Here is a 26,139-nt window from a genome sequence, read left to right on the forward strand (position 1 = left end):
CGAAAGCAAATAAATTGAAAGACTAAATTCAAGACATTTAAAACATCAATTTATTCTTTATTGTCAAGATTTATAACAAATTATTTAAAAGTAAAGCCAATTTTTAGTCCTCATTTAGTTACTTGTTCTATTTCACTCTATATATACTAAAGTCAAATATGTGAAAATATCTGTTAATGCTCAACATTATTTAATATATCTGATCTATGATGTGAAAAATTAAACACTCAGTTGGTACATCAATTGTCACTTTGTCAAGCAGCAGCTTATTTTTATAACTCAGAAATAGGTTATCAGGATAGTCAAAAGACAATTTAAATTCAGGGGCAGTCCATGTTTATCACCTAGAATCTTGATTGACCAAAATTTAAAATCAAACAGCCTTGATTCTATAATACTTATACATTGCCAGCATTACAATCTGATACCTTTAATCAGAGATACCTATATTGTCAACATACTACCTTCTGGCATGATTACTTTTAATCATAATTATGAAGGTAGTCAGTTTCCTATATCAAGTTTAGTTACCATTATATAAGCCAAGTGTGCTCACCCTTTCCCAGCTTTTTGGAACTCTGATTTATTGATTTTGGTTTATACTCAATATAAAATTTCTGTGACACTTAACATAGTTAACATACCACAAAATTGATGACACTTTCAGGGCGAAGCAGAACTGGACAGTGCTTTAGCGTTGCCACCACTGACCTGACTGCTCTGTCATACCACCTAGCTGAACACTGACATTCTTTAGTTACAAGTGTAAAAGACACCTACCTACATGAGTTTAAAAATTGATCTGCACAAAAGAAATAAAAAAAAATTATATACAACAAATTGGTTTTTAAAAATACAAAAATAACATCTGTCACTTCTGTCATGCTGACAACTTGACATATATACACATGCAGAAAAAGTTCCAACTCGGTTATCTGAACAGCTGTGCTCTAAAATGATGAACTGCCACTAAGTTTTCACACTGACAGAAGATGTATTCAAAATATTTCATATACTAAATACTGCAATAGTCTCTGCATGTATAAATGCTGGTTATAGTTTTTGCTTTGATTAAAAGTATCTTAAGCTAACATTAAGTGCACTAAAATTAACAATAGTTCAGAAATCTGACCTTACAATAAAGAAATCCAAAATGTACAACTATAGAAAGCAAAGAACAATTACTGCCATGCAAGACTGAAAACTGCAAGGAAATGCAATTTAAAACAGCAAGCTCAAATATATGTAACACTCAAAAGGGTCAGCAGCGAGTTCTACCAACAATAGACTTAAAAAAGAAAATACATTCTCTTTGCTGGTATAAATCAGATCTTCAAATCTGAGAACAAGCCATCTGTCCTCTAGTTTAAGAGATTAGCTGCAATGAAAAAGAAAAGCACTTTACCACACCCAACACAAAATCAAGTATGTATACATCATACAATCTTACTCGTATCATATTAATTTGACCTTAGGAAATCATGTGGGCTAAATATGAAACAGTGGCTACTGCTGACCTTGTGCCTTCAAGCTAGTGAGTACCTCAGGAATATAAAGCTACCCTATGTACTATGAACCTACCTTAATCTAGCCTAAGGTTTTATCAAAACTGTTCAAACTTAGTAAATGTATTTCCTCATCTATGTTTACTAACAACTCTGGGGTATCAGGTGTGATTCTTCACTTACATGAATAGTCAAAAATATTGCAATATTTGATAAACTTTTGGTTTCTATGCCAAGTGATCAAGTAGGAAAAAGGAAATATTTACCTCTTTTACAGTTGTTTTAATGAAATCTTTCCGCTCAGTTAAATCATAAGCAGGATAATTTTCATATACCTAAAAAAATTAAAAGCAGATTTAAAAGTCCATTATAAATGGAGTTCTTAATTGGTCTAGATAATAAAAAGTCGGAGTCAGCTATAGAGGGAAATGCTGAGAGATCAAAGAGAAGGAGCAAACCACAGCGCATTTTACCCCCTTAGCATCTCAGCAGACAGGAGAGCAATTTCCTGTTTCTGCCCAGCTACCTCATTTCCTGTCTGAAAAGACCTCCAGACCTCTATGGTTGGTTAGCTAGTGGCAAGCTCCATTCTCTGACCCTCAGACAGGCTTTGTTTGTGTAAGCAAGATATCACCACAATCCGTAAGTGTTCTCTGGTTCACTAGACTTGTGCCTGCAAATGAAATTTAATAATACTGTATTCACAGCATTAAGTCATCTGACATCCTCAGTGCTTTACCACCTCAAAGTAGTATTTTATAAAAAATACAGGTAGGGAATATTGGCAGGCTATCTGCGGAGTGGCTTTTAGAGGGCCTAGTCTCCAAAACACCCAATATTCTCCTTGGGATTCTGCAGTTTGAACTTCAACCTCTACCCTATACTCAATCCTCTTAATTCATGAAAATCCAAATGGTCTCATGAGTGCTTCGCTCCTAGAATTTAAAGGAACCTGCCCCCAACTTTCTTAGTCTCAAATCTATTGATTAATTTCCAGTCTGAACTCTTACCCTCATTTAGTAGGGCCTGTAACTTTTGCTATAAATGGACAAGCAACAAAATGTTTGGAGCTTTGCTAGTCTGTTCCATCTTCACAACTATGCAGATATATGAAATAGATGGATTCATATAAGTAGGGATACTACTAATACGAATAGGTGTAGCTGCATTGTAAGTTTATTGACAAAATGTGATAGGGATGAGTTAGCCCATGTCTTTATATTTTCCTATTTATGCCATTGTAACTATCCCTTGTTCTGCTGTAAAACTACAACCCTTAATATATTTAGTAATATATCTATTTCCTTACTAATGGTCATTTACACAGCTTCTGATTTTTCACTATTTATACACAAATTGAATGAACATTATCGGCATCATACAACTATGCCTTAAAGAAGAGACCTTGAAATGGCATTGCTAGGTTAAAGGGTATATGCAATCTAAATTTCAATACACTCTAAAGAAGTCCTTTAAAGAAGCTGTTACAACTTAAAACACAAGTAGTACTTGTTTTTCTGCATTCTTTAGAACCAATGAAAACTGTCAATCTCTAGAGTGCTCCCTTCATTCTAATAAGCAAAACTATTCTTTGATTCTAATTCTGTGTCTGATGAAAAGCCCTCCAATGTTTACAAGTCTTTTAAGTATCTCCTAAAGTGGAGAACCAGTGTTTATTTGCGTGTTCCAAGAACTCCACCTCAAAGTATCTAAATAAAACATCTTTTAAATTCTGTTCTAGTCTCAAGTATGATTACTGCTGCCTGTGATTGGTAGCATCCACATTGAAGAAGCTTTGATGAGGCTCTGGTTTCTGACAGGTGAAGGCAATCTCCAGTCTCAGACCTGTTGCTTTACTACATAACCTGGATTTTGTGCCTCTACCATCTTTTTGTCAGATCACAAATTTTGCTGTTTGTAGGAATAACTTAGCCTTTAATCCCAGCACTCGGTAGTGAATCTCTGTGAGATCTTGGCCAGCTGGTCTACAGAGCAAGCACTGGGACAGGCTCCAAAGCTACACATAGAAACCCTGTCTCCCAAAAAAAAAAAAAAAAAAAAAAAGGAACTACTGAACCTGGAGTAGTATACACTTTAAATCCCAGCACTTAGAAGGCAGGTAGATTTCTGAATTTGAGGCCAGCCTGGTTTATATAGAGAGAACCTGTCTCAAAACCAACAAACAAAAGCAACTATTATGCTATATCCCTTTAACTTATCTCAATCTTCTACCCAGAGTCTCAATTCCCTTGGTTTCAAGAACACTGAAGTTAGTTCCAAGGCATCTACAGATTTTGAAAACTCTAGTAGTTCTCTCCTTATGTCAATAAAGACTAACTTGCAATTCTAGTTTTGAGACAAATTGCTGTTTATTTCAGCGACTATGTCATTGTTTTTTTACTATAAAGCAGTTTTTTTTTTTTTTGGTTTTTCGAGAAAGGGTTTCTCTGTGTAGCTTTGGAGCCTATCCTGGCACTCGCTCTGGAGACCAGGCTGGCCTCGAACTCACAGAGATCCGCCTGTTTCTGCCTCCCGAGTGCTGGGATTAAAGGCGTGTGCCACCAACGCCTGGCAAAGCAGTGGCTCTTAACCTAGGAGTGGAATGACCCTTTCAGAGGAGTCACCTAAGAACATCAGAAAACAGGCATTTACATTACGATTCATAGCAGTAACAAAATTATAGTTATGAAGTAGCAACAAAAATAATTTTATGGCTGGGGTCACAACATGAGGAAGTATATTAAATAAAGGGTCGAAGCATTAGAAAGGTTAACCACTGCTGTAGAGAAAAAGGTGATGTTCTATTTTGGGACTCAGTGAATAATTCTAGATATTTTTCTATACTCTTTCAAGCCCTAGCCCCCACTCCCAGGTAGGAATGTTTGTTTTGTGGTGCTGTGTTCCTCCCAAAGTGTTCTAACAGTTTGCACCCAGCCCTCTGTTGCAATCTATCTTCCTCTACCTTACTGAACTGCAGACATATATTTAAGGACAAGCGATGGCTTCTCTTAACACCCAGTCCTAGCTTGGCATTTAGTATAGGTTCCATGGAAGGTTTAGTAAATTAAAAAATAATTCAATAAAAGCTTAGACTAGGGGGTCTGGAAAGATGGCTCAGAGGTTAAGAGCGCCGACTGCTCTTCTAGAGGTCCTGAGTTCAATGCCCAGCAACCACATGGTGGCTCACAACCATCTGTTATGAGATCTGGTGCCCTCTTCTGGTATGCAGATATATATGGAAGCAGAATGTTGTATACATAATAAATAAAAAAAATCCTTTAAAAAATTTTTTTAAAAAAGCATAGACTATTTTACCATTGGGTATTTAAAATTAAACTTCACTTAGTCATAAGAAACTAGATTTTTAGTCGGTGTTGGTGGCGCATGCCTTTAATCCTAGCACTTGGGAGGCAGACGCAGCCAAATCTCTGAGTTCGAGGCCAGCTTGGTCTACAGGACAAGTTCCAGGACAGGCTCCAAAGCAATACAGAGAAACCCTGTCTTGAAAAACCAAAAAACAAAAAAAAAAGAGCTAGATTTTTAATTCTTCAACTATTATCTACAATATGGATAATGACTCATTCAAGACTATTTCCTGAGATGTACTGAAAGAATTCCAGAGAAGTTTAAGTTAAAAACATAATCTATAACAGCTGTCTGCACACTAAGAGTAAGGTGACTCCTAAGATTCTCTTTAAACTAATACAAGCTAACAATGCATCACTAAGTTTCCACACCAGGAAAAGTCTGTTGTGAAGCATATTATTTTATTGACTCTCTATTAATAGAAATATTCAAGTCAGTGATGTTTGTTTTAGAATAACTACAGTATCCAGTACCCACAAAAAGGGCCTAAAATAGTTCAATCAATACTCTCTGAATGAATATACAAAAAGATATCCTAACAGTTTCAAGTTAAATAGGTAAAAATTCCCAAGTCAGTGGGGACTAACTAGAACCCATGCCCCTGATTACCTCTTTGCAAATCTGCTTCATTGTGACTTCTTCCAAGTTAGCATTAGCCAGTAATTTCTTCACTGTTTCCTTTAACTCTTCATCTGTAGGTGGTTTTTTCAATTTTTTAATTAATGGTTCATCATCAGAACTATCTTCAGATTCAGACTCTAAAAGTTAAGATACTAAGTGTGAATAATTTTTTTGCATACTAAGGTGTAAGACAAGAAGGGGAAGAGTTTTTAAGTTTTCAAGAGAACACGTCCTTCCTGGTTATAAATCACTTAAGTTTTAATTTTAAAATAAAAAAATTTACCTTAAAATTACATACAAAGAATGCACTGAAAACTTTAGCTTTGAAAACAGGCATGCTACTTCTCCCCAATGTACTTTGCAGTTTCCTGTTTTCCATACACACTTAAATATGTACATGCATATGGTGTACCCTGACAGTTGCTGTCATCATTTCTAATATACCTTTTTTGGAACTGTTTTGATTCTTCTTGGTGGTGCTGCTATCCGCCTTCTTCACATTAGCACTTTTTACAGACTTTTTACTTTTAGCAGCAGCTTTCTGTTTTGCTTTTTCTTTTTTAGATGTCTTTTTTGGTGGTTGCTAGAAAGGAAAGCAAATATGGATGAGTCACCACTATTCCTCCTCCTCCTTTCTCACAGTAAACAGTAGCTATTGCAGCTTAAACATTACTATCAATGGTTTAAAGGAATTATACCCGAACAGTGTTTATTTCTATGTAAACAAGTCATCTACATTATTCCATTTAATTGGGGCTGAAATATAACTCAATTTACTGTCTCCTACTCTCTTTCACAATTAGAATCCAAGCTACAGGAAGACAAACTTTTATCCCAGGTGTTCAATGATAAACCCTTACCTTCTAAAACAGTTCCTGGTGTACAGCAATTGTTTTTTGTGAATACATGAGGAAACAGACTCAGTGAAGTCATGTTGTTCACAATCACATTAATATAAGCAAAGACTCAAACATGCATGTGACCTCAGAACACGTGCCCTTAACACCAACTCAAATTCAACAAAAGCTAAATGCTGGACATTTGCAACCCAAATTATAGCTTAGAAGTACTTTGTTTCAACCAGTCTCTGAATTGTCCTAATTAATTCTTCATTTAATTAACATGCCCAAAGCAAAGTATTACATATAACAAAAGAACCTAAGATAAATTCTCATCTTTATACATCAAAACCAACACAAACAGCTAAACACAGAATGTTTTACACTCTTGATTTTGGAGTTACATCATCAAATCAGCTTTTTGTTGTTCATGAGATACTGCTGCAATACATACCAAGACTGGCCTTGAATGATGTTTCTGCCTTGGCCACTACAGCCTTACATTACATGTCTATGTTACAGGTCACTGAACCCCCACCCCCACCCCTTTTTGTTTCTTTCCCTATGAGGCTATGGAGCCTGTATCCTGGAACTAGCTCTTGTAGACCATGCTGGTCTCGAACTCACAGAGACCTGCCTGCCTCTGCCTCCCAAGTTCTGGGATTAAAGACATGCACCACCACCAATCAGCACTCTGAATCCCTTTAAAAACAAATATTGTGTTCCATCTGTCCAGACAAATTTGTTTCAAAATCTAGGTGGACTTATTATATCTAAGTGGAATTAATTCAATTTTTAGTGTCTTTTTCTTTCTGTTATATTACCATTGCACATATCTACATAAACCTAGACTCACCCTGTATTAACTCGGTAATATTTTTAAAAGATTATTTATTATATTAAAAGATTATTTATTATGTATGAAACGTTCTGCCTGCATGTATGCCTGTAGGCCAGACGAGGACACCAGATCTCATTATTTATGGTTGTGAGCCACCATGCAGTTGCTGAGAATTGAACTCAGGACCTTTAGAAGAGTGAGCAGTCAGTGCTCTTAACCTCTGAGCCATCTCTCCAGCCCTAACTCAATAATATTCTTTTGGCTGGTTACTAGCAGACCTTTCTAGTTTGGTTGCTACTAACAGTATTTAAGTGGTATTAGGAGGCTGATAAAATATGGGAGCTTTACCAAACATCAATGACTAGAATTAGTTTTCCACGATTGACTTAAGCTAGTATTTTTTAATTAGATGCCCATAGGGTTCATATAAGCTGAAGTAGACTCTTAAAGGGAATAATAAAGGTTCAACTGTTGTATCAATACTCTTATTACACAGAATAATATATTCACTATCACTCTTCAAAGGCTAATAAAATCCAGACTTTTGAGTATAAGAAACTAAGTTATACTAGCCAAAGGGTTTCCGAAAAGGAAGCAATAGAAACAACACACTGGCCAGGCGGTGATGGTGCACACCTTTAGTCCCTGCACTTGGGAGGCAGAAGCAGGTGGATCTCCATGAGTTCGAAGCCAGCCTGGTCTACAGAGCTAGTTCCAGGACAGCCAGAGCTGTTGTTACACGGAGAAACCCTGTCTTGAAAAAAACGAGGAGAGAGAGAGAGAGACAGACAGACAGACAGACACAGAGAGAGGGAGAATACAACACACTGCACTGCTACTCAATCCTATCACATTAGGTAATTAGAATTAAGTAATTACACCATTTCCAGGGCCATCTAAGGTTTCTGATTAAACTTTTAGAAGGCATATACAATATGATTAATTTTAAACTTATTTTGGTAAAGTATAACATCTGAGGTGGTAAGTGGGTAGGGGAGGAAATGAAGCCGTTATAAAATGTTGCTTCTGCACAAACACATATCTTTCAATATTTAACATCATCTTTTAGAAAGGATAACATTCTATCCAAGGTTTAAAAAAAAACAGCTAGCCTACTGTTGACTAACAAAATTTAGTTCTAAAAGAGTACAACCATACCACACAAGTAATACAGAACAAGATAGATTATAGTTCAGAGTATAGTCATGAGGCAAGCTGCTTACTTTCAAATTCTAGCCCCCAGGCTAGAATTTCATCTCCAGGCCCTACTTTCTCCACTTATCAAATAAAGGAACTGATTTCTAAGCCTTTATGTGGGGTTAGTGTTCAACTTATGAAAATACTTTTAATGACGCCTCCTGGTATACAGGAAACAATATCACCCACCATTGCTACCAAGTGCTTCCTTTTGTGATTGAGAAATTCTTCCAATAGGCAAATCAATTTCCCCTAAAATTTGATGTTGTAAATAGTCTTTAAATGCAAGGTCGTTATTACAGAATGGAAATTGTAAGTGACACCTCACTACCCATGACATATCACATTATGGTAGATATGGCTTGACTCATAAATACCTTCATTCCCTTAAGTTTATACTGGGTTTCACTTATTTTCATTAATCGGTCGTAAGTTTTCCGTGACACACTTAAAGTAGAAACTGATTTAGACTTGGTGACTTAGGAAATACTCAAAACTGAACAGTAAACCAACAAACCCAGACTTTAGTGGTACCCAAGATCTTGAACTCACATCTTGCCTTTAGCTCTACACTTCACCTAGCCTAAAGATGAAAAAGATGAAAAGATGAGCATTTCAAACATCTCAGATTTGGGAAACAATGGGCAGTTTTAGCAGTTAAGGCAAATAAAGGTCACTGTTATTTGGAGATAAGGATAAACAAAGGGACTACTGAGAAGACAAGTAAACCACAACCATTTAAATTTTAAAACCTTATGAAAATCTTAAAAATCTAAAGCCAGCTGAAGAATCAACCCTTTAAACACCTCACAATGCTACCTATTTGATTACTCCACATTCCCACAATACTTGACCTATAAATCATTAATCCCAACTGTACAGTACAGAAGTGACTACATATAGCTTAGTTTAAATCCTGAAGTCAAGCTTAGTTTAAAATCCTGAAAATTCACTGCTAATTTTGCCTTCTCAAGCAGATCACTTACCCTTTCCAGTCCTCTTCCCTGGTTACAGGAATAAATGGAGTTAAGAATGGCCCCATTCTTAATACTTTTCCCAATCATTTCCATCTCTGTGCTAGGATAACATTTTTTTTGGGGGGGGGGGGTCGAGACAGGGTTTCTCTGTGGCTTTTGGAGGCTGTCCTGGAACTAGCTCTTGTAGACCAGGCTGATCTCAAACTCACAGAGATCTATCTGCCTGCCTCTGCCTCCCAAGTGCTGGGACTAAAGGTGTGCACCACCACTGCCTGGCAAGGATAACACTTTATAATTACATAAAAACAATGCCTTAAAGACACTGCAGGTCTGATTAGCTGTTTTACAGTGATTGAGGATAAACTATATAAAATGCAACAAAATATAATGTTGATTAAAGTCATTTACACGTCTGTTTCCACACTAAACTGCCCTTATTTAGCTCTATTGGTACCCAAGCAAGGAAGCTATTAGGGTTATAGCTTATAGCAGCCACTTTCCTTATGTTCATCTCTGTACTGTTTGTATGACCTGGTCCTTGTAAGTAAGCTACTACAAGATAACAGAAAAGTTCAAGAGGAAAGAAAAATGCATTTTCATAATGCTGCACCCACACATTCTCATGCTCAAAACAAAACAAAGGTCAAACCAAATACTTTAATTCATTATAAATGAGGAAATGCAGTAGTAAAGTGAGCCGACACCTTACAGCTACTAAGAAGCAAATGTATCCTATATTAGTTCTGGAAGAATAAAAACCACCTGCCTATGTGTTCCTTTAGGCTAGGAATGAAGCTATAAAACTAAGTTACAGTAGCAAACTAAGTGGTATACCATGACCTATTTGTTATATGCTGAACATAGATTTTTCTATTGTAGAAAGCAGTCCCATAAGAGATGTGTACCTACTCATTCATTCTTTGAGATACATTTAATATATATGTGGCCAGCCTTCTCACTCACTAAAATATGTAAGGATACATATGGCTAAAGACTGTTAATAATGTCTTGATCTCTATTACAGAGCTAAAAACTAGTGCTTAGTAATTGCTACATAATTATTTAAGCGGGAGGACATCCTTGAGAACTAAGTAAATTTTAAAAAGTTACATTTTGTTAGTTATCTTGTTAAACCACAGTCTCTTAGCCAAGCCTCTTGATTTGTAACACCACTGTCTTCCGGTGTAATTTACATGTATAAACTGTATATTTGAGAAAGAGGAAAGGGAAAAGACCCTTGTATCAAACGATCAAGAGTACTCTGGAAATCCTTGAAACTAGGTAGGCTGAGGCAATAGGATTATAAATTCAAGGCCAATAAGAAATAAAACACTTTAAGAAAAAATAAAAAAGGATCACAATGCCTAAACTATACAAATGAAAGTGTACCTCTTACTCCTCAAAAGACAAACAAGAGTAAAGAACTAGTGAAATTTAAGATGTGATTCTTTTTCTGTTATTTGTTTCAAGACAGGTTTTCTCTGCGTAGTCTCGGCTGTCCTGTAACTCCCTCTGTAGTTGGTCTCTCTCCCTCCCAGGCTGGTCTCAAACTCAGATTACCTGCCTCTGTCTCCCAGGTGCTAGAATAATTAAAGGCGTGCTCCACCACACCTAGCTTTGAAAGATTATTCTTCTCTTTTTTTCTTCATCTGGTTTTTTCAAGACAGGATTTCTTTACGTAACAGTCCTAGAACTCACTTTGTAGACCAGGCTGGCCTCAAATTCACTGATCCACAAGCCTCTGCCTCCGGAATGCTGGGATTAAAGATGTTCACCCCAAGCCATCAAAAGATTCTTAATAGACACCTTTGTTATTTAATCAAACGGACTGGGTCTTTTTACAAAATGAATGGAAAAACTTAAGTAACAAGTTTCAAAGGGAAGAAAAACCTAGTTTCCAAACTAATTTTTTCCTAATCGATGTGCATGTGTCTGTGTACTGGTCTAATCCCTTGAAGCTAGAGTTACAGGTATTGTCAGTCACCTGACATATTTATTGGGATCTGAACTTGAGTCCTCTGAAAAAGCAGCAAATGCTCTTAGCAGCTGAACCATGTCTCCAACCCAAGGTATTAAGACATAAATTTTCAAAAATTTAAAGAGGATTTTCTATGTAGACCCAAGAAATGGCACAAGTACTTTTTGCCAAAAACCCAAAAATGTTGTGAGAACAAGGCTTACCTATCTGTTATAGGCAGCAGGGCTCTTGAAGGAGGGTCACCAAAAAAGATGCCTGTCACAGAGCCAGAATTCTGTCCTCACAGCAGAAAGGTTGTACTGGGTGAACAGATGAACAAAACAAAAAAATTAGCTTAAAATATAGGATTCTTCTCACTTGGTTGAGAAAACCCAGAATTACAAGAAAAAAGAAATGTGCAATTCTAGTTAGAAAAATTATAAAGTGTAAATGGATTTTTATAAAGGTGACCTTTCAACTTTGATTTCCAACAAAAGATTTAAATAAATTATTCAGTTTTATAATTTTCTCTGTTCAAATTATGAAGTTTCTTCCTTTCTAAAAGCATTATTAAGGAATAGCAAAACATGTATGTCCACATCCTACCACTATCAAATGTTTTCAACAACTAAAAGACAATTTGGCAAAAATTGTAACTGCAGGTTTCTTTGAATTCTCAGATAAGTAAATGAACAACCCCACTTTTGATTCTTTTTACTATGAAGTCAGGAAATGTAACAACGGCTTCCCCCCAAAAAAGTCAATCCACATTACATTTGCAGTACAGAAGTACTAACACCTGGCTCTCTTTAATTGTTCCTCACAGCTAAACAGCAAGGGAATATTCTGGTCAGTGCCACAAAGACATAGCCTTTGGTTAAAGATATTCCTTCCAAGGGGAAAAGGCAAACACCATAAGGCAGCCTGTTTGCCTTGTTCTTCCTTGTCTGTAACATGGATGCAATATCTAGACATAAAACCATTACCTTGTGATTGGGACACAGAGAAATCAAGATGGAACTAAACTGGAAACACCACCCCTCCCTGCCAGCTAATGTTTACTTTCAGAAGCTATGAAAGCTATTGGGGAGAAAATGCATCAAGGCTATTACCCTGCTACAGGGCACATGTGCACTACAATACCAATTTGTCATGCAAGATATGCCCACTAATGTAATGATGGCAAAACTATTTTCCAAGACCAGTCTGATCTGAGGCCCACAACACAGGAAGGAATATACACCTGACACTATAAAAACCTGGTCAAGAGCCTATGGCTGAGAAGGGCCTGGGCCCACAGAAGGAACATATTACTAATGTTTACCAACATGAATATGTAGTCAAACTGCATTCTAAATATTTGTGTTTATACGCAGATTAGTGCAGCTCTCAGCCCAGGGCATAAAAAGTTTTCTGATCAAAGCACAGAAGTTATAAGTACCCAACCCTTAAATAGGACATCTGTATCAACTCCCACCCAAGGCTCAGAGAATATTACGAAGAGAACAGAACGAATTCAAGAGCTAGAGGATGGGATGATTGTCACGAGACAGCCATCCAGACAAGAAACTACCACTGCAATCATAAACATACAGCAGCTATGAATACCTTACAAGACTGGCCCTCCAACTTTCTATCATGGATAGAAGTGACCACAAAGCCCATCCATCCCTTCCTTAGAATGATTATTAATGACTGCTGGAGGAAGAATCATTTTTTTCTAATCTAAGCATTGGAAAACTAGATGGCAAGGATTCAGAAGGAAAAAGGAACACCACAGGGTAACGGGAGGTGTTAATAAGCATAACACACTGCATATGTTTATTAAAAATTAAAGGGAGAAAAAAATGTAGACAGTTTCTGGCCTGCCTAGTCCCACAGCCATTAGTCCCCAAATAAGCACAGAGGCTTATATTATAAACAGCTTGGCCAAAGGCTCAGGCTTCTTTCTGACCAGGTCTCTCTTAATTATTAGCTCATATCTATTAATCTGTATATCTCCATGTGGTTTTGGCTTACCTGAGAAAGCTGGAGCCTCTTGCTTTCTCGGCAGCTATTCTCTCTAACTCCTCTACCCAGAATTCTCATCTGGTAGCCCCACCTATACCTCCTGCATGGCTACTAGCTAATCAGTGCTTTATTCATCAACCAATAAGAGAAACATATATACATAGGGACATCCCCTAATCAACAAGATGTTACAAAATACTATTCATTTTATCAGAGCTTACGGTTCATGTGTGTGTGTGTGTGTTTCGAGACAGGGTGTGGCCTTGGCTATCCTGGAACTCACTCTGTCGACCAACCTGGCCTGAACTCACACACAGAGATCTGCCTGCCTCTGCCTCCTAAGTGCTGGAATTAAAGGCTTAAACTGCCACCTCCTGGCTCAGAGCTTACCTTTCTAAGTCAGTTAAAACTTTCTCAGAAACTAAAACAGCCATAAAGTAGTGCGGTAGTTCTAAATTTAAGGGCTTTTAGGGCAATATAAAATTAGTCTTACTGGGCCTGGAGAGATGGCTCAGCAGTTAAGAGCTGCCTGCTCTTCCAAAGGTCCTGAGTTCAATTCCCAGCAACCACATGCTGGCTCACAACCATCTGTAATAAGATCTGGTGCCCTCCTCTGGCCTGCAGACATACATGCAGGCAGAACACTTTAGACATTATCAATAAATCTTTAAAAAATAAAAATTAGTCTTACTGGAGGGAAATTTACTTTAAAAAACAAAAAAAGAAAGAAAGAAAGTGTCTATAGACTTTATTGAAATTGTATCTTATAAAGCCTGTCAGGACAAATCCATGCAGAAAAAAAAAGTCCCCCTACATTTTTGTATGGTGTGATTTGATGTACTTAATGTCTACAGTTATTTCCTTCTTTCCCTCCATGGGTTTCCACCATTTGACTTGGGTTTTCTAGTTTATGTGACAGGAGAAAACTCTGATTTACATTGGGTATATATGTACATATAAACAAATGTTTCCCTCTCAGGTATCAAATCATAAAAATCTGAGTGTTCAGATTATTCATCTTCCCTCCACACCAAAATACTCTTAAAATTTTCTGAAGTAGAGGTTGAAGGGATGGCATAGTGGTTAAGAGCTATGTTTAGTTCCCAGCACCCATGCCAGATGGCTTATAGTCACGTAACTCTACCTTAAGGGAATCTGAAGCCCTCTTTTGAACTCAGAAGGCACTGTATTATACACATACACACATGCACATAACTAAAAAAAAAAATTGTTTTAATGTATCAAGCACCTGAAAGATTTGTAAAAAACATCCTCACATTATAAAAGTAGTTCAAACTTAGTTTCATAGGCACCTTTAACAACCTGACATTAGGAGCTGGTGAGATGGCTGAGCTGTTCTTCCAAGGTATCTAGATTTAATTCCCACACCCATATGGCAGCTCACAACCCTGTATAACTCTAATTCAAGGGGATCTAGTGCCTTCTGGCTTCTGTGGGCAACAGACATTAAAACAAGCATGAATTTTAACTCTCAGGTCATATGTGTGCATAAAACAAGTTTACTACATATCTTTAAAAAAGATTTATTTTATTCTTAATTATAGGTATGCATGTGTTCCTGTGTGAGAATGTATAGATGAGTGTAGGTTCCTGCAGAAACCAGAAGAGGGCATTGTAATCTCTAGAGCTGGAAAGACAGGCAGTTCAACCTGGATACCAGGAACTCTTGTTCTTTTCCAAGCTCTTAAACAACTCAGCTACATTCCAGCCCCATAATTTACCTTTGTCTTCTAATTTTGTGGTGTTCAGTAGATAAAAAACACCCTTCCTGACCACATAAGAAACAACTGTTAGTGTTTAGAGACATTTCTGACTATTACATCTGTGCAGTGCTTCCCACAAGAAATTATCTAGACTATAATGTAAATACAGGATTAATCAAACCTATAACTTCTATACATATTTATAGAATAAGGTCTAACCCCTAAAGAAAACTAAAAAATAAAACATAGCATACAACATTAGGAACAGGAACTCACCCCTGTAACTACTTTCCCTGACCTTGACTGAGGATACAGCAACAACTGTCTTAGCAAGTTTTCCTCCTCTCTAGCATTCACTTTGGAATCATTTTACAAATAATTGCAAACAGAAAATGTTCCATTCCTAAGTGGCATAAACTTCAAATACTCTTATACTCATTATATACTTCCCAAAGGGTTGAAGGAAATGACAACCTTTAACACTTTACTTTTTGCATCAAATTAATTCAGTTCAGGTCAATTATAAAATATTAATATACTATGAAAAAACCTCAAGAATGTGCTCCCATGGGCTGGAGAGATGGCTCAGTGGTTAAGAGCACTGGGTGCTTTAACAAAGGATCCAAATTTAATTCCTAGCACCCATAAGGTGGCAGCATACAGTCATATATAACTCCAGTTTCAGGCAATTCTGATGTGCCCTTCTGGCTGCCGTGGGTACTAGGAATGCATGCAGTGCAAAGACATACTTGGAGACAAAAGACCCATACATAAAATACTAAGAAAAGAAAGACTATGCTCCTCAGTGTTTCTGTTCAGAAAAGTGTACAATTTTGCTGCTTCCTTTCCCATTTCCCTCCTCTAGATGAGGAAAGCCAGCTCAAGGTGCACTTCAAATCTAGGTCACAAACTCAACTATTTTTAAACTTTAATGTTTGGTGGGATATAAGCCTGCTCAATCATTTATGTAGCTTCACAATGAAATTGAACTGACATTGCTGGTGGGGCATGCCTTTGATCACAGCACTAGGAAGGCATAAACGGGTGGATCTCTGTGAGTTTGAGGCTAACCTGGTCTGCACAGTGAGTTCCAGGATAGCCAGGGCTACAAAGTAAAACCCTGTCTCAAAATAAAATAAAATGAACCAACAGCCAACTATTTGCTTATTTATATAGAAAGAATATTTATCTGATAGAAAATAATAGTTAAAAATATGTTTTACCTCCTCTTCACTTTCTTTCTCTTCATCTTCTGAAGACTCTTCCTTATTTTTCTTCTCATCTTCATCACTACTAGATTCATCTGACAAAATTTCAGGACATTTGGTTTGCTTTGACTTCCTTGTTGTTCCAGAACTGTTCCGTTCCTTTTTACTACCTTTGCTTGAAGATTTTTTGGATTTTGGCAATGGCTGTATGTATAAAAAAAAAAAAAAAAACAAACCAAAAAATGTATTAACAGTACCATCAATAAGGGTATTTCTAAGTTAATCAACTCCATTTGATAATTACTTATCAACTCAAATTCTGTCAGAAAGTAATTACAGGCTCAGCAGAGAAGTCATCTTTAAATCTGTCAGGCTACCTAAAACTGCATTAGCAGTATTCTTAACTGTCTTGTAAACCCCTGGCAAGATCATTGCAAAAGGTACTGTTGGTTCTGAAGACAAGACTACAAGTATGAATTGTAATGAGTTCAGGTAGTGTTTACATTTGATCAAGACAATATTTGAAATTAGACTTAATATATTCCATTTTTATAAGCACTAAAGATTCCATAACTAGGAGATTCTTGCTTTAATCAAAGGAGTGGAAGGAACTACGAAGAGAAAATAAAGCTTAACCAGCAATTATATACCCTAAATTTAAAAAAAGAACTGTACCACCTCTTTCAGTAATGCCAAGTTCTCAGTGACAACAACCTTCAGTATGCAATAGATGTTAATTATGAAATGAGGCAAGAAATAGGTATCTTGCTCTATGCTTTCAGTTAAACTGCATTTCTTATCACACGAGGAAAAAGATTTGATCAACCAATGAATTTATTTTTAAATGCTTTCTTAAGAGTATCTGCAGGGCTGGAGAGATGGCTCAGAAGTTAAGAGCACTGACTGCTCTTCCAGAGGTCCTGAGTTCAATTCCCAGCAACCACATGGTGGCTCACAACCATCTATTATGAGATCTGGTGCCCTCTTCTGGTGTGCAGATATACATGGAAGCAGAATTTGTATACATAATAAATAAAGTCTTAAAAAAAAAAAAAAGAAGTTTGCTAAATTCCAAATATTTAAAAACTATGTAACAGTCCTACATAACTATTTCCTCAACCTATTTCCCTTATTCCAGTGCCTTCCAGACAGAAAAGCCTGGAGCCCTGGTTTATCTTATGTGACATTTAGGTGCTCTTGTTATTTTTTTTTTTTTTTTTTTTGAGAACGGGTTTCTCTGGGTAGCCTTGACTGTCCTGGAACTCGCTCTGTAGGCCAGGCTGGCCTGAACTCAGAGACCTGCCTGTCTCGGCCCTCAGAGTGCTAGAATTAAAGTGAGATCAAAGATGTGTATCACCACCAGCTACTTTTCTTCTTCTTCTTCTTCTTCTTTGAGACAAGGTTCTCTGTATAATAGCCCTCGCTATCCTGGAACTCTGAGATCCGCCTGCTTCTGCCTCCTAAGTACTGGAATTAAAGGCATGGGCAACCACCACCCAATTACTTTTCTTAATCTTGTACAACTCACATTTGAAGAACAATATACTATTTAATTTATATTATGAAAATATTGCAGTTGTCAATGAAAGGCATATTTAAAATGCAGATGACATCACTGACTCACAAAACAATTATCTTGTTAGATTACCATTTCAGTAAGAGAAAGAAAGGAAAGGCTGTTAATAACCAACTTACTGAAATAGTAAAAAACAGATCCTTACTTTGCCAGAAGGCTTTGGATGCATTAAGAAATTCAAGATCCTCTTCACTAGTTCACTGTTCACACCTGATCTCTCTAAATCAAGAACCTCACAGATGCTCTTTAGCATGGCATTTCTAAACCTGAAACAGAAAGCAGGGGGAAAAAGGGTAACTACACAAGATTCGTAAATATTCTTCATGACAGAAAGTCAACAGCCAGCAAAATTGGTCTGCTTTGTCTCCTTAACAGTTACAAGTATTTCCCTGTAGTTTACTCTTAATCACCTGACTAGTGTACAACCATGAGAAAATGTGTATTTACCAACAGTTTAAGTAAAGTCACTGGAAAATTATGTAACTTTCTAATACTACAAAACTCATGGACTTGAAAATTGTTTAGGTTAATGATTCAGCATTACAATGTCTCAATGAAGACCTAATCATTTTTATTTAAATTCTTCATCTATAGGCATCTAATAAATAAAAGTTCTAAAAGTTTGTCACTTTGCTTTCATTATGTAAAATGACAATTTTTCAAAGAAATTATTTTCAAAGCAAATTTAAAACATTAAGAAGAAAGAGTAACTAACAGCAGGCAACAGGAATACATTTCCTTCACACTGTATGAACTCTGAAAGATTATTTATATCTTCTGGAAAATGAAATTTTAAGAGTTTTCAATAATTTTAACTGTCACTATTTACTAGAACATAAAAGATAACCCAAAATGATGCTATGAAAGGCTTGTCAAATCCTGGCACCTAAATTAAAGTTAGCAATGTACTAAAAATGAACAGGTAGTTATTTTTAAATATTAACGGTAAGTTTATAGCATTATCAACCTATCACAATATTGACAAACATAACTTACTTTTTCAGCATTTCTTCCTTCTTTTTGTACTGGGTACTGCCTTTTTCAAATGGAAAGCCACTGAACTGACCCACATTCTTCTTTAATGAGGACACCTGAAAATGTTTTTGTTATTGTTAATGCTACTATCCAATAATATACAAATAAAAAAATTTGAAGATAGAGCCTTTATTTTCAAATCCATCTTCCAAGTTAAAATAATGATTTATTAAACTAAACTGAAAAGTATTTGCCATTAACATTTTAAAAATTCTGCAAACTTTAGTTGGTTCTTTGGAAAGTTTGAATCTAAATGTATTTCCACCTACCAAGTTACCATAATTGTTCCTTAGGTAGGTGTAAAAGTGAATGACTTATTTTTTAAAAAGCAAATAATTTTTAAGTATTCCAAATAGTTAATGCCATTCCCTAATTTATGTGTGTAAATTAGATTGTTGTGCAAACTGAGGTTAGGACATGTGAAAATAAACTAAACCATGCTTCAGACAGCCTTAATAACATCTAACTTGTTTTACACAACCCAAAGCAAAGTTTCATATTTCAAATACAGTTACTTGGGCTGGAATGATGGCTCAGCAGTAAGACCACTGGCTGGCTGTTCTTCCGAGGATCCAGGTTCTACCCCAGCACCTATGTGGTGGCTGGCTCACAACCATCTGCAACTACAGTCCAGGGGATCCAAATACTTCAAGCAACATGTTAACATACAGAAGACAGACAGACATGTAGGCAAAACATCCATGCAAATAAAACAACCCCTTTTCAAGTAGTTTCATATAATATAATTACAAATCATACGACAAACAATTGTCAACCACTTTTCCAGGTATTACAATTACAAGGAAATATTTGTCATGAATGGCCACAACATTGAAAAACAAATTTGTTATAATACAGTTTTAAAAAAAAAAAAAATCACTAAAATCACAACAAATGTCATTTCCTTTTTGTTTTGTTTTGGGGGTAGTGCTGTTGGAGATCCACCTTAGGGCCTTGGGCATGGCAGATAAGCAATCTATCTCTGAACTACTCCTCTATGCCTAGTTGGGAGATAAAAGGAAGGAAAAGCCCTAGGTCTTGCTAATAACCAGCTACCTGTACTACAAGATGTCATTTAACAAGTAAGTGTCTGAATTTACTCATTGGTATCATACAGAAACTGAACTAGTTGATCATTAAAGTGTTACAGGATTAAAAGTACGGCTCTATACTTTAGTATATTAAGATATATACTAAGTATCAAAAAACATAGTAAAGATGTTTTCAAACGTCTTACTGTGCCTGGTCTGTTGTAAAGCAGTTTGTGTAGATTTCTAAGTTCATCTGTTTTTTTCTTACTCAGAAAGAAATGTATCCTTTCAATTTCACAAAGTTTCTGGCCCTTCCCTGGAAAAAAAAAAACATAATTAAATACCCAGGCTTTATTAGTATTTAGTTTTAAAAATTATTCCCACAGCATAGTTTGTGTAATTTTGTGCTAATAGAGAAAATGAAAATTATGTCAAAACAAATCACTACTTCCTAAACTCTTAAGTATGCTGCTACTATCAAGGATTGCTAAACACTTTTTTGCCTAATTGAGCGTTTTCACTGTAAAAGAAATATAGTCTAGCCTTACCTTGTGCAATTGTAAATGGCTCTCTTTGTAAGGAAGACACTTGCATTGTCAATCTTTCTACTTTCTTCTTTTCTCTCTTGCCTTCCACAATGAGACTCTTTTCTAGGAATTAATTGAATAGTTTTTAAATTCTTAAATAACAAAAGCTAAAGCAATATGTCCACTTTATAAACAGGTAGGGAAAAAGATCTTGCAAACCCAAAACCACACTTTCCTCCTGAGCATGTTTAAGAAGCAAATGACATGAAACACTGGAAGCTTTTATTTTTTAAGAGTAACAGTTACTTAATTTGTCAAGCACCCAGTCTAAAATAACAAAAACTCTTATCCAATTACATTTATCACTACTAAAATCTAGTATCTGACTTGTGAAAAAAAAACACTTAGCTTCTCACTAAACTTACTTCTTTTTGATCCTAAGAGAAGTATATTTACATGTGTTTAACACATACTAGTCAAGATGATTACTATTTCAATCTCATCATTCTGTTTGTGTGCCTCTGAACTCCTTTAGTTTTTCACACAAATATGTAATAAATTATTTTAAACTAAGCAGTTATTCTACTGTGCTATAAACACTAGAGCTTATTTCTCTTATCTGACTGTACTTTGTACCTGTTGTAAGATAGCTGGCTGGACATTACTTTGTAGTTTGATAATTATGTTCAGGATAGCCATAAGTCGATCTGACAAAGTTTAATACTGTTTAATGCAGACTTTTTTTTAGAGACAGGGTCTCTCTGTGGCTTTGGAGGCTGTCCTGGAACTAGCTCTTGTAGACCAGGATGGTCTCGAACTCGCAGAGATCCACCTGCCTCTGCCTCCTGAGTGCTGGGACTAAAGACATGCATCACCACTGCCCAGCTAGTCCAGACTTCTAAGAAATACCCAGGAAATACCATTAATATATAAAGCTTAAAACATTGTTCTATTTATCAAAAACTACTTACTTATTGATTGAAGTCTAGTCAAGCTATATTTTGTTTTAGGTCCTCTCATTCATTCAAATGAATTAGATCCAAAATTGTACCTGACACTCAAAATGATATTACACATTTTTTGAAATTTCTACTAGCAAAATGAAAACTATACTTAATGTAAAAGAAAAATACAAGTAAGGGATAAGGGTGAAGGGACCAGCTCCCCATTTCAGCAGCCATGACAGTAACATGTGCTTGCCTGACCTTGCCTTGGTCACTAGGAGGTCAGATGCCTGCCTCGTGGCAAGGAACCAATCAGAAGTTAGCTAGTGGTGCTATGCTTTATGGCTCTGGGTGTGCTTACAGAGAAGTGCACAGCAATGACATGCAGAGCATAGCAACCGCCCTGGGAGGGCCTATGGGCCATAACAAACAGTTAACCAATCAACACAGGGCAAATCCTCCAAGCCTAGAGGCACACCAATCCTGAGCCTGTATGTACCCCTAGACACTCCCCTTATGCTGCCCTATAAGATCTCTATGCCGTGGATGGGTGAAAGACCCGAGGTAATGCTCGTTAAACAACTGCAATAAGCCGAGCATTGGTAGCACATGCCTTTAATCCCAGCACTCGGGAGGCAGAGGCAGGCGGATCTCCATGAGTTCAAGGCTAGCCTGGTCTCCAGAACGAGTGCCAGGACAGGCTCCAAAGCTACACAGAGAAACCCTGTCTCGGGAGGAGGAAAAAAAAAAAAAAAACTGCAATAAAGCCTCGTGCTGTTTGCATCAAGCTTTTTGACTCCACCTGGTGATTGGAGTTGCTGCAGTTCTGGGCTAAGACCCTGGGGATCTGAGCCTCTGGGGGGTCTTTCAAGGTTTCAATGATAGAATGTCTAAAATGCTCAAGTCCCTGGATACATTACTCAACTCTGGGAAGGGAAAAAGATAAATATAAAATTTGTGAGCCTGGCTGTCCAGATTGCTGGGCATGTAAAGGTGCTTGCTGCCAAGTCTGGTGACCCAAGGCCTAAGCCCCAGAATGAATATGGTGGGAGATAACTGATTCCCTTAAGTTTTTTGACCTCCACATGCACCACCCCTACCACAAATAAAAGCTACAAAATACTTTGTGAGGGACTGGAGACAGAGCTTAGTGGTTAGCAGCACTCACTGCTCTTTCAGGACCAGTGTTTGATACTCAGCACCACATGGCAGCTTACAACTATCTCCTACTCCACTCCCAGCCCAGGGGATGGATGATCAGGACCTTCTGGCCTGAGGAAACCAGGCCATGTACTTGTTGTACACACATACATACATGCAAGCAAAACACTCATATACAGAAACAAAAATAAACCTTAAAAAAAGTTTTGTGAGCTGGGCGTCGGTGGTGCATGCCTTTAAGAATCACAGCACTCGGGAGGCAGAGGCAGGTGGATCTCTGTGAGTTCGAGACCGGCCTGGTCTACAAGAGCTAGTTCCAGGACAGCCTCCAAAGCCACAGAGAAACCCTGTGCCGAAAAACCAAAAAAAAAAAAAAAAAAAAGTTTTGTGAGTTGAAGAGGGATTATGTTGGGGCCAGGGAGGAAAATGGATCAAAACAGTGTAGGCTTTAGAGATTTGGGGATTTAAGGAGTTGCAAACAATGAATGGAGAAAGACAACACTAAGTATGTTATACAACAGCTCCTATTATCACTCAATTTCCTCTTCCTTTGTAACTTCAGTAATTCACTGGCTCTGGATCAGGATCTACATACTGTAAGTTCTTAGTCCAACCCTGGCACAGAGCTTTCATATTAATGCATGCCTAGCTGTAACCTGGACAGCTCCTCCAAGTCCTACAGAAACCCAAACAACACATCCAGAAGACCTCATAATCATATCCAAGCTTGTCCACTTCTATATTTGTTTTCTAGAGAATAACAGCATCACCCAACCCTATAGAATAAAGCTGAGAATTACAGTTCAGTTTCTCATCTTCCCCAAATCATTTCCAAGTCCTGCTATAGACTTCAGTAATTTCACTGTAATGCACCTCTCTAACATTATACTGTAGGTAAATATTCTGGCTAAATAGAATTAAAAACAAGTCCAGCGTCCCAAGCACCTCAAAAGAGAAAAATGACTAATGATGAATCAGTTCTGAAACTGTTAAGGAACCTACAAAATCAGTTTTAAAAAACAAAATCCAGGATGCTATGAATCATTGTTAGCCTCCAAAACATTACTGTTTGGGCCTTTTATGGTATATTTACATAACTTCTCAATTTTTTTCTGCCCAAGGAAACTCACACCCTCTAGTATCTCAGCTTTGCCCCACAGAAAGACAAAAGTAAAATATCAGAGGTACAAGTGTTAAGAAAGTCTTAACAATACTGATACTGGGGGCTGGAGAGATGGCTCAGAGGTTAAGAGCACTGATTGCTCTTTCCAGAGGTCCTGAGTTCAATTCCCAGCAACCACATGGTGTCTTACAACCATCTGTTATGAGACCTGGTGCCCTCTTCTGGTGTACACATAATAAATAAATAAATAAAATCTTTAAAAAAACAATTAAAAAAATACTGATAATGCAGCCAACTTTCAATTATATTATAAATAACCAAAAAGTGATTTAAAGGCCAGTGCTCACTTAAATGACACACTCCCATAAGGTCTTAGGGCACACACCACTTCAAATAAATTGTATCTTGTCCGTATTACATTTATACAAAGAAATGACAGTTCGAGAGCATTTTAACCTTGAGGCCTGCTCCCAAGTTTGGCTGAGCTGTGGCCATTTGCACAGACAAGCTGGACTGGACTAGTGCAGCAAGATGTGAAGAGCTGTGCCTTGGATTTTCCAATAGCTGAAAATGTCTCAGAAAACTGATGTACCTGTAGAGGGTCAGCAACAAGCATCCTGGATAACCGACAAATACTCCCGCACGTCTCTAAACTGTGCTCTAAATTCGCAGCACAACCTCTAGTCAAATAATGGTGGTTAATACCACCTTCCTTTGAACAGAATTAGTTCCAAAACCGAGATAGCTGTGGGTTCAATTTTAACTTTCAGTTCAGTTTTCTCATTTTTTAAACTACTTTCTCCAGCAGCAGCAGCTTTCACAGGTGATTTCTAGGCAAAGCAAAACGCTTCCACAAGAACCCTTACTCAAAAGCCAGCAGATACATAGAGTTGAAGATGTGAAAACATTTCCAGGATTAGCAAGAATACCTGTAGTGTTAGGTTACATTAAGGGACCTTGGAGTAACTTCAAAAGGCAAACGCTGCAGAATGGAACTAGCACAATTAAAACACTCGCGTAGCAACAGAGCACTGGTGTAAAAGGCAGATCTCAGACTTACAAACTTCCTGTGGGGTGACGAAGTGTTCTGAAGGCACACCGGGAAAACTCGGCTACACTCGCCATCGAAACCCTGGCAAATACTCATATAAACAAAACAAAACAAAACAAAATTCCACAGATTCTCTGTCACTAATTGTTAGCAAATGCACACGACATCATTCGCGTGAAATCGACCACTCCGACTCGATGCCTCCAAGCGCGAAAAAGCAAGATCACTGCTTCCCAGGGGAGGGGGTGGGGAGGGGACACTTTTGATGTGACAAACCCAGCCGTGAGGGACGCGCGTCCCTGCCCACCTTTCTCTTCCTCCTCGTCCTCATCCTCGTCGTCGTCCTCTTCCTCCTCACTCTCGTCCCTGGGGCCCGGCATCTCGGGCTCCTTCTCGGACGCGGGCTGCGCTGGGGCGTCCTCTCCCTCCGCAGCGGGGGCCGCCGCCGACATGCTGGGTGCCTGCGGGCGGGGAGGAAGCCGCACGCTTCGGTCCCTCGGCTCGCACCTGCAGGACCGCGGCCACTGCCCAGTGGGCAAGCTCCCTCCCAAGTCGCCTCCCCGGGGATGCCCGCCCGAGGCGGGAAACCGCGCCGCCCTCCCGCCTCCCTCCCGCCGCCGCCCGCGCGCGCGCGCTCCCGCCGGCCTGCGCTGCGCGCCGCGCCGCCCCGGGCCGGGCCAGGCCAGTCCGGCCGGGCCGAGCCGAGCCGAGCCGAGCGGTGCCGCGGGTCCCCTCCCCGCGCCGGGGCCGCCGAGCGAACGGCCGCGTCCCCTCCCTCCCCGCCGCGGGGGCGGCAGCTGCGCCTCCCCGAGGCCGTCCTCACCGCGGGTGCGCACGAGGAGGCCGCCGCTGAGAAGAAACCTCGCGCCGCCGCGCGCTCCTCGCTCCGCTCCTCAGAATCAACAAGATTTTCAAAATGGCGGTTCGGGAAGCAGAGCGGGAATGCGCCGGCCAATCAGCGCGCTGCGCTGGGGTTGGCGCGCGCGGAGGGAGGGAGGGAGGAGGGAGACGGAGGAGGCGGCGGCGGCGGCGGCGGCTCCGCGGGCGCGGCGGGGCCCGCGAGGGGCTTCGTGCGGCGGGAGGACGCGGTCCCTTCGCCGGCCCGAGGGCGCTCCCAGGGGCAGCGGGCTCGAGCACGGACGCTAGAGGGCCTGCGAGCTCCTGGTCTCGCCCCGCCGTACTGGGAGACGATGACCGGCCGGCCGCCCTGGGCCGCGGAGACCGGTGGCGGCTGGAGGTGGCAAAGTTGACGGGATCCACGGAAGTCTCTTTCCCAGACGTGGAGGGGGTCGACCTGGAGCCATCTGGTTTGCCTCCTAGACATCTTTCTAGAGGAAGGCTCCCAAATGTCACCTGTTTGGGAGGATCGGTGTCGCCTGTACGCTGCACGGTGACATGGACCGGACATACCACCAGTGACATAAATAGGTTGTATACCCGTGAATG

General features: G+C 38.8%; 1 protein-coding gene across 1 annotated transcript; it reads right to left on the reverse strand.

The window, feature by feature from the left end:
* Positions 1-36: 36 nt before the first annotated feature.
* On the reverse strand, positions 37-25,674 carry Dek (DEK proto-oncogene). The gene is made up of 11 exons (XM_027409993.2): positions 25,517-25,674; positions 25,001-25,154; positions 20,436-20,537; positions 20,094-20,203; positions 18,818-18,912; positions 17,967-18,087; positions 16,261-16,449; positions 5,937-6,075; positions 5,481-5,629; positions 1,772-1,840; positions 37-1,378 (listed from the first exon to the last, which is right to left on the reverse strand). Exons 2-11 carry the CDS (start codon positions 25,143-25,145, stop codon positions 1,367-1,369), a joined length of 1,131 nt encoding a protein of 376 aa, XP_027265794.1. The 5' UTR covers positions 25,146-25,154; positions 25,517-25,674; the 3' UTR covers positions 37-1,366.
* Positions 25,675-26,139: the final 465 nt, after the last annotated feature.

The sequence above is a fragment of the Cricetulus griseus genome, chromosome 3, assembly GCF_003668045.3.
Source record: "Cricetulus griseus strain 17A/GY chromosome 3, alternate assembly CriGri-PICRH-1.0, whole genome shotgun sequence".
Taxonomy (NCBI): Eukaryota; Metazoa; Chordata; class Mammalia; order Rodentia; family Cricetidae; genus Cricetulus; species Cricetulus griseus.

What these genes read in the sequence shown, in the direction of transcription:
- Dek (XM_027409993.2), bottom strand. Translation starts at nt 25,145, where the DNA reads ATGTCGGCGGCGGCCCCCGCTGCGGAGGGAGAGGACGCCCCAGCGCAG. An exon ending in GCCATTTACAATTGCACAAG is followed by an intron (nt 20,204 to 20,435) that starts GTAAGGCTAGAC and finishes TTTTTTTTCCAG; the next exon opens with GGAAGGGCCAGAAACTTTGT. An exon ending in ATCCAAAGCCTTCTGGCAAA is followed by an intron (nt 16,450 to 17,966) that starts GTAAGGATCTGT and finishes TTATACATACAG; the next exon opens with CCATTGCCAAAATCCAAAAA.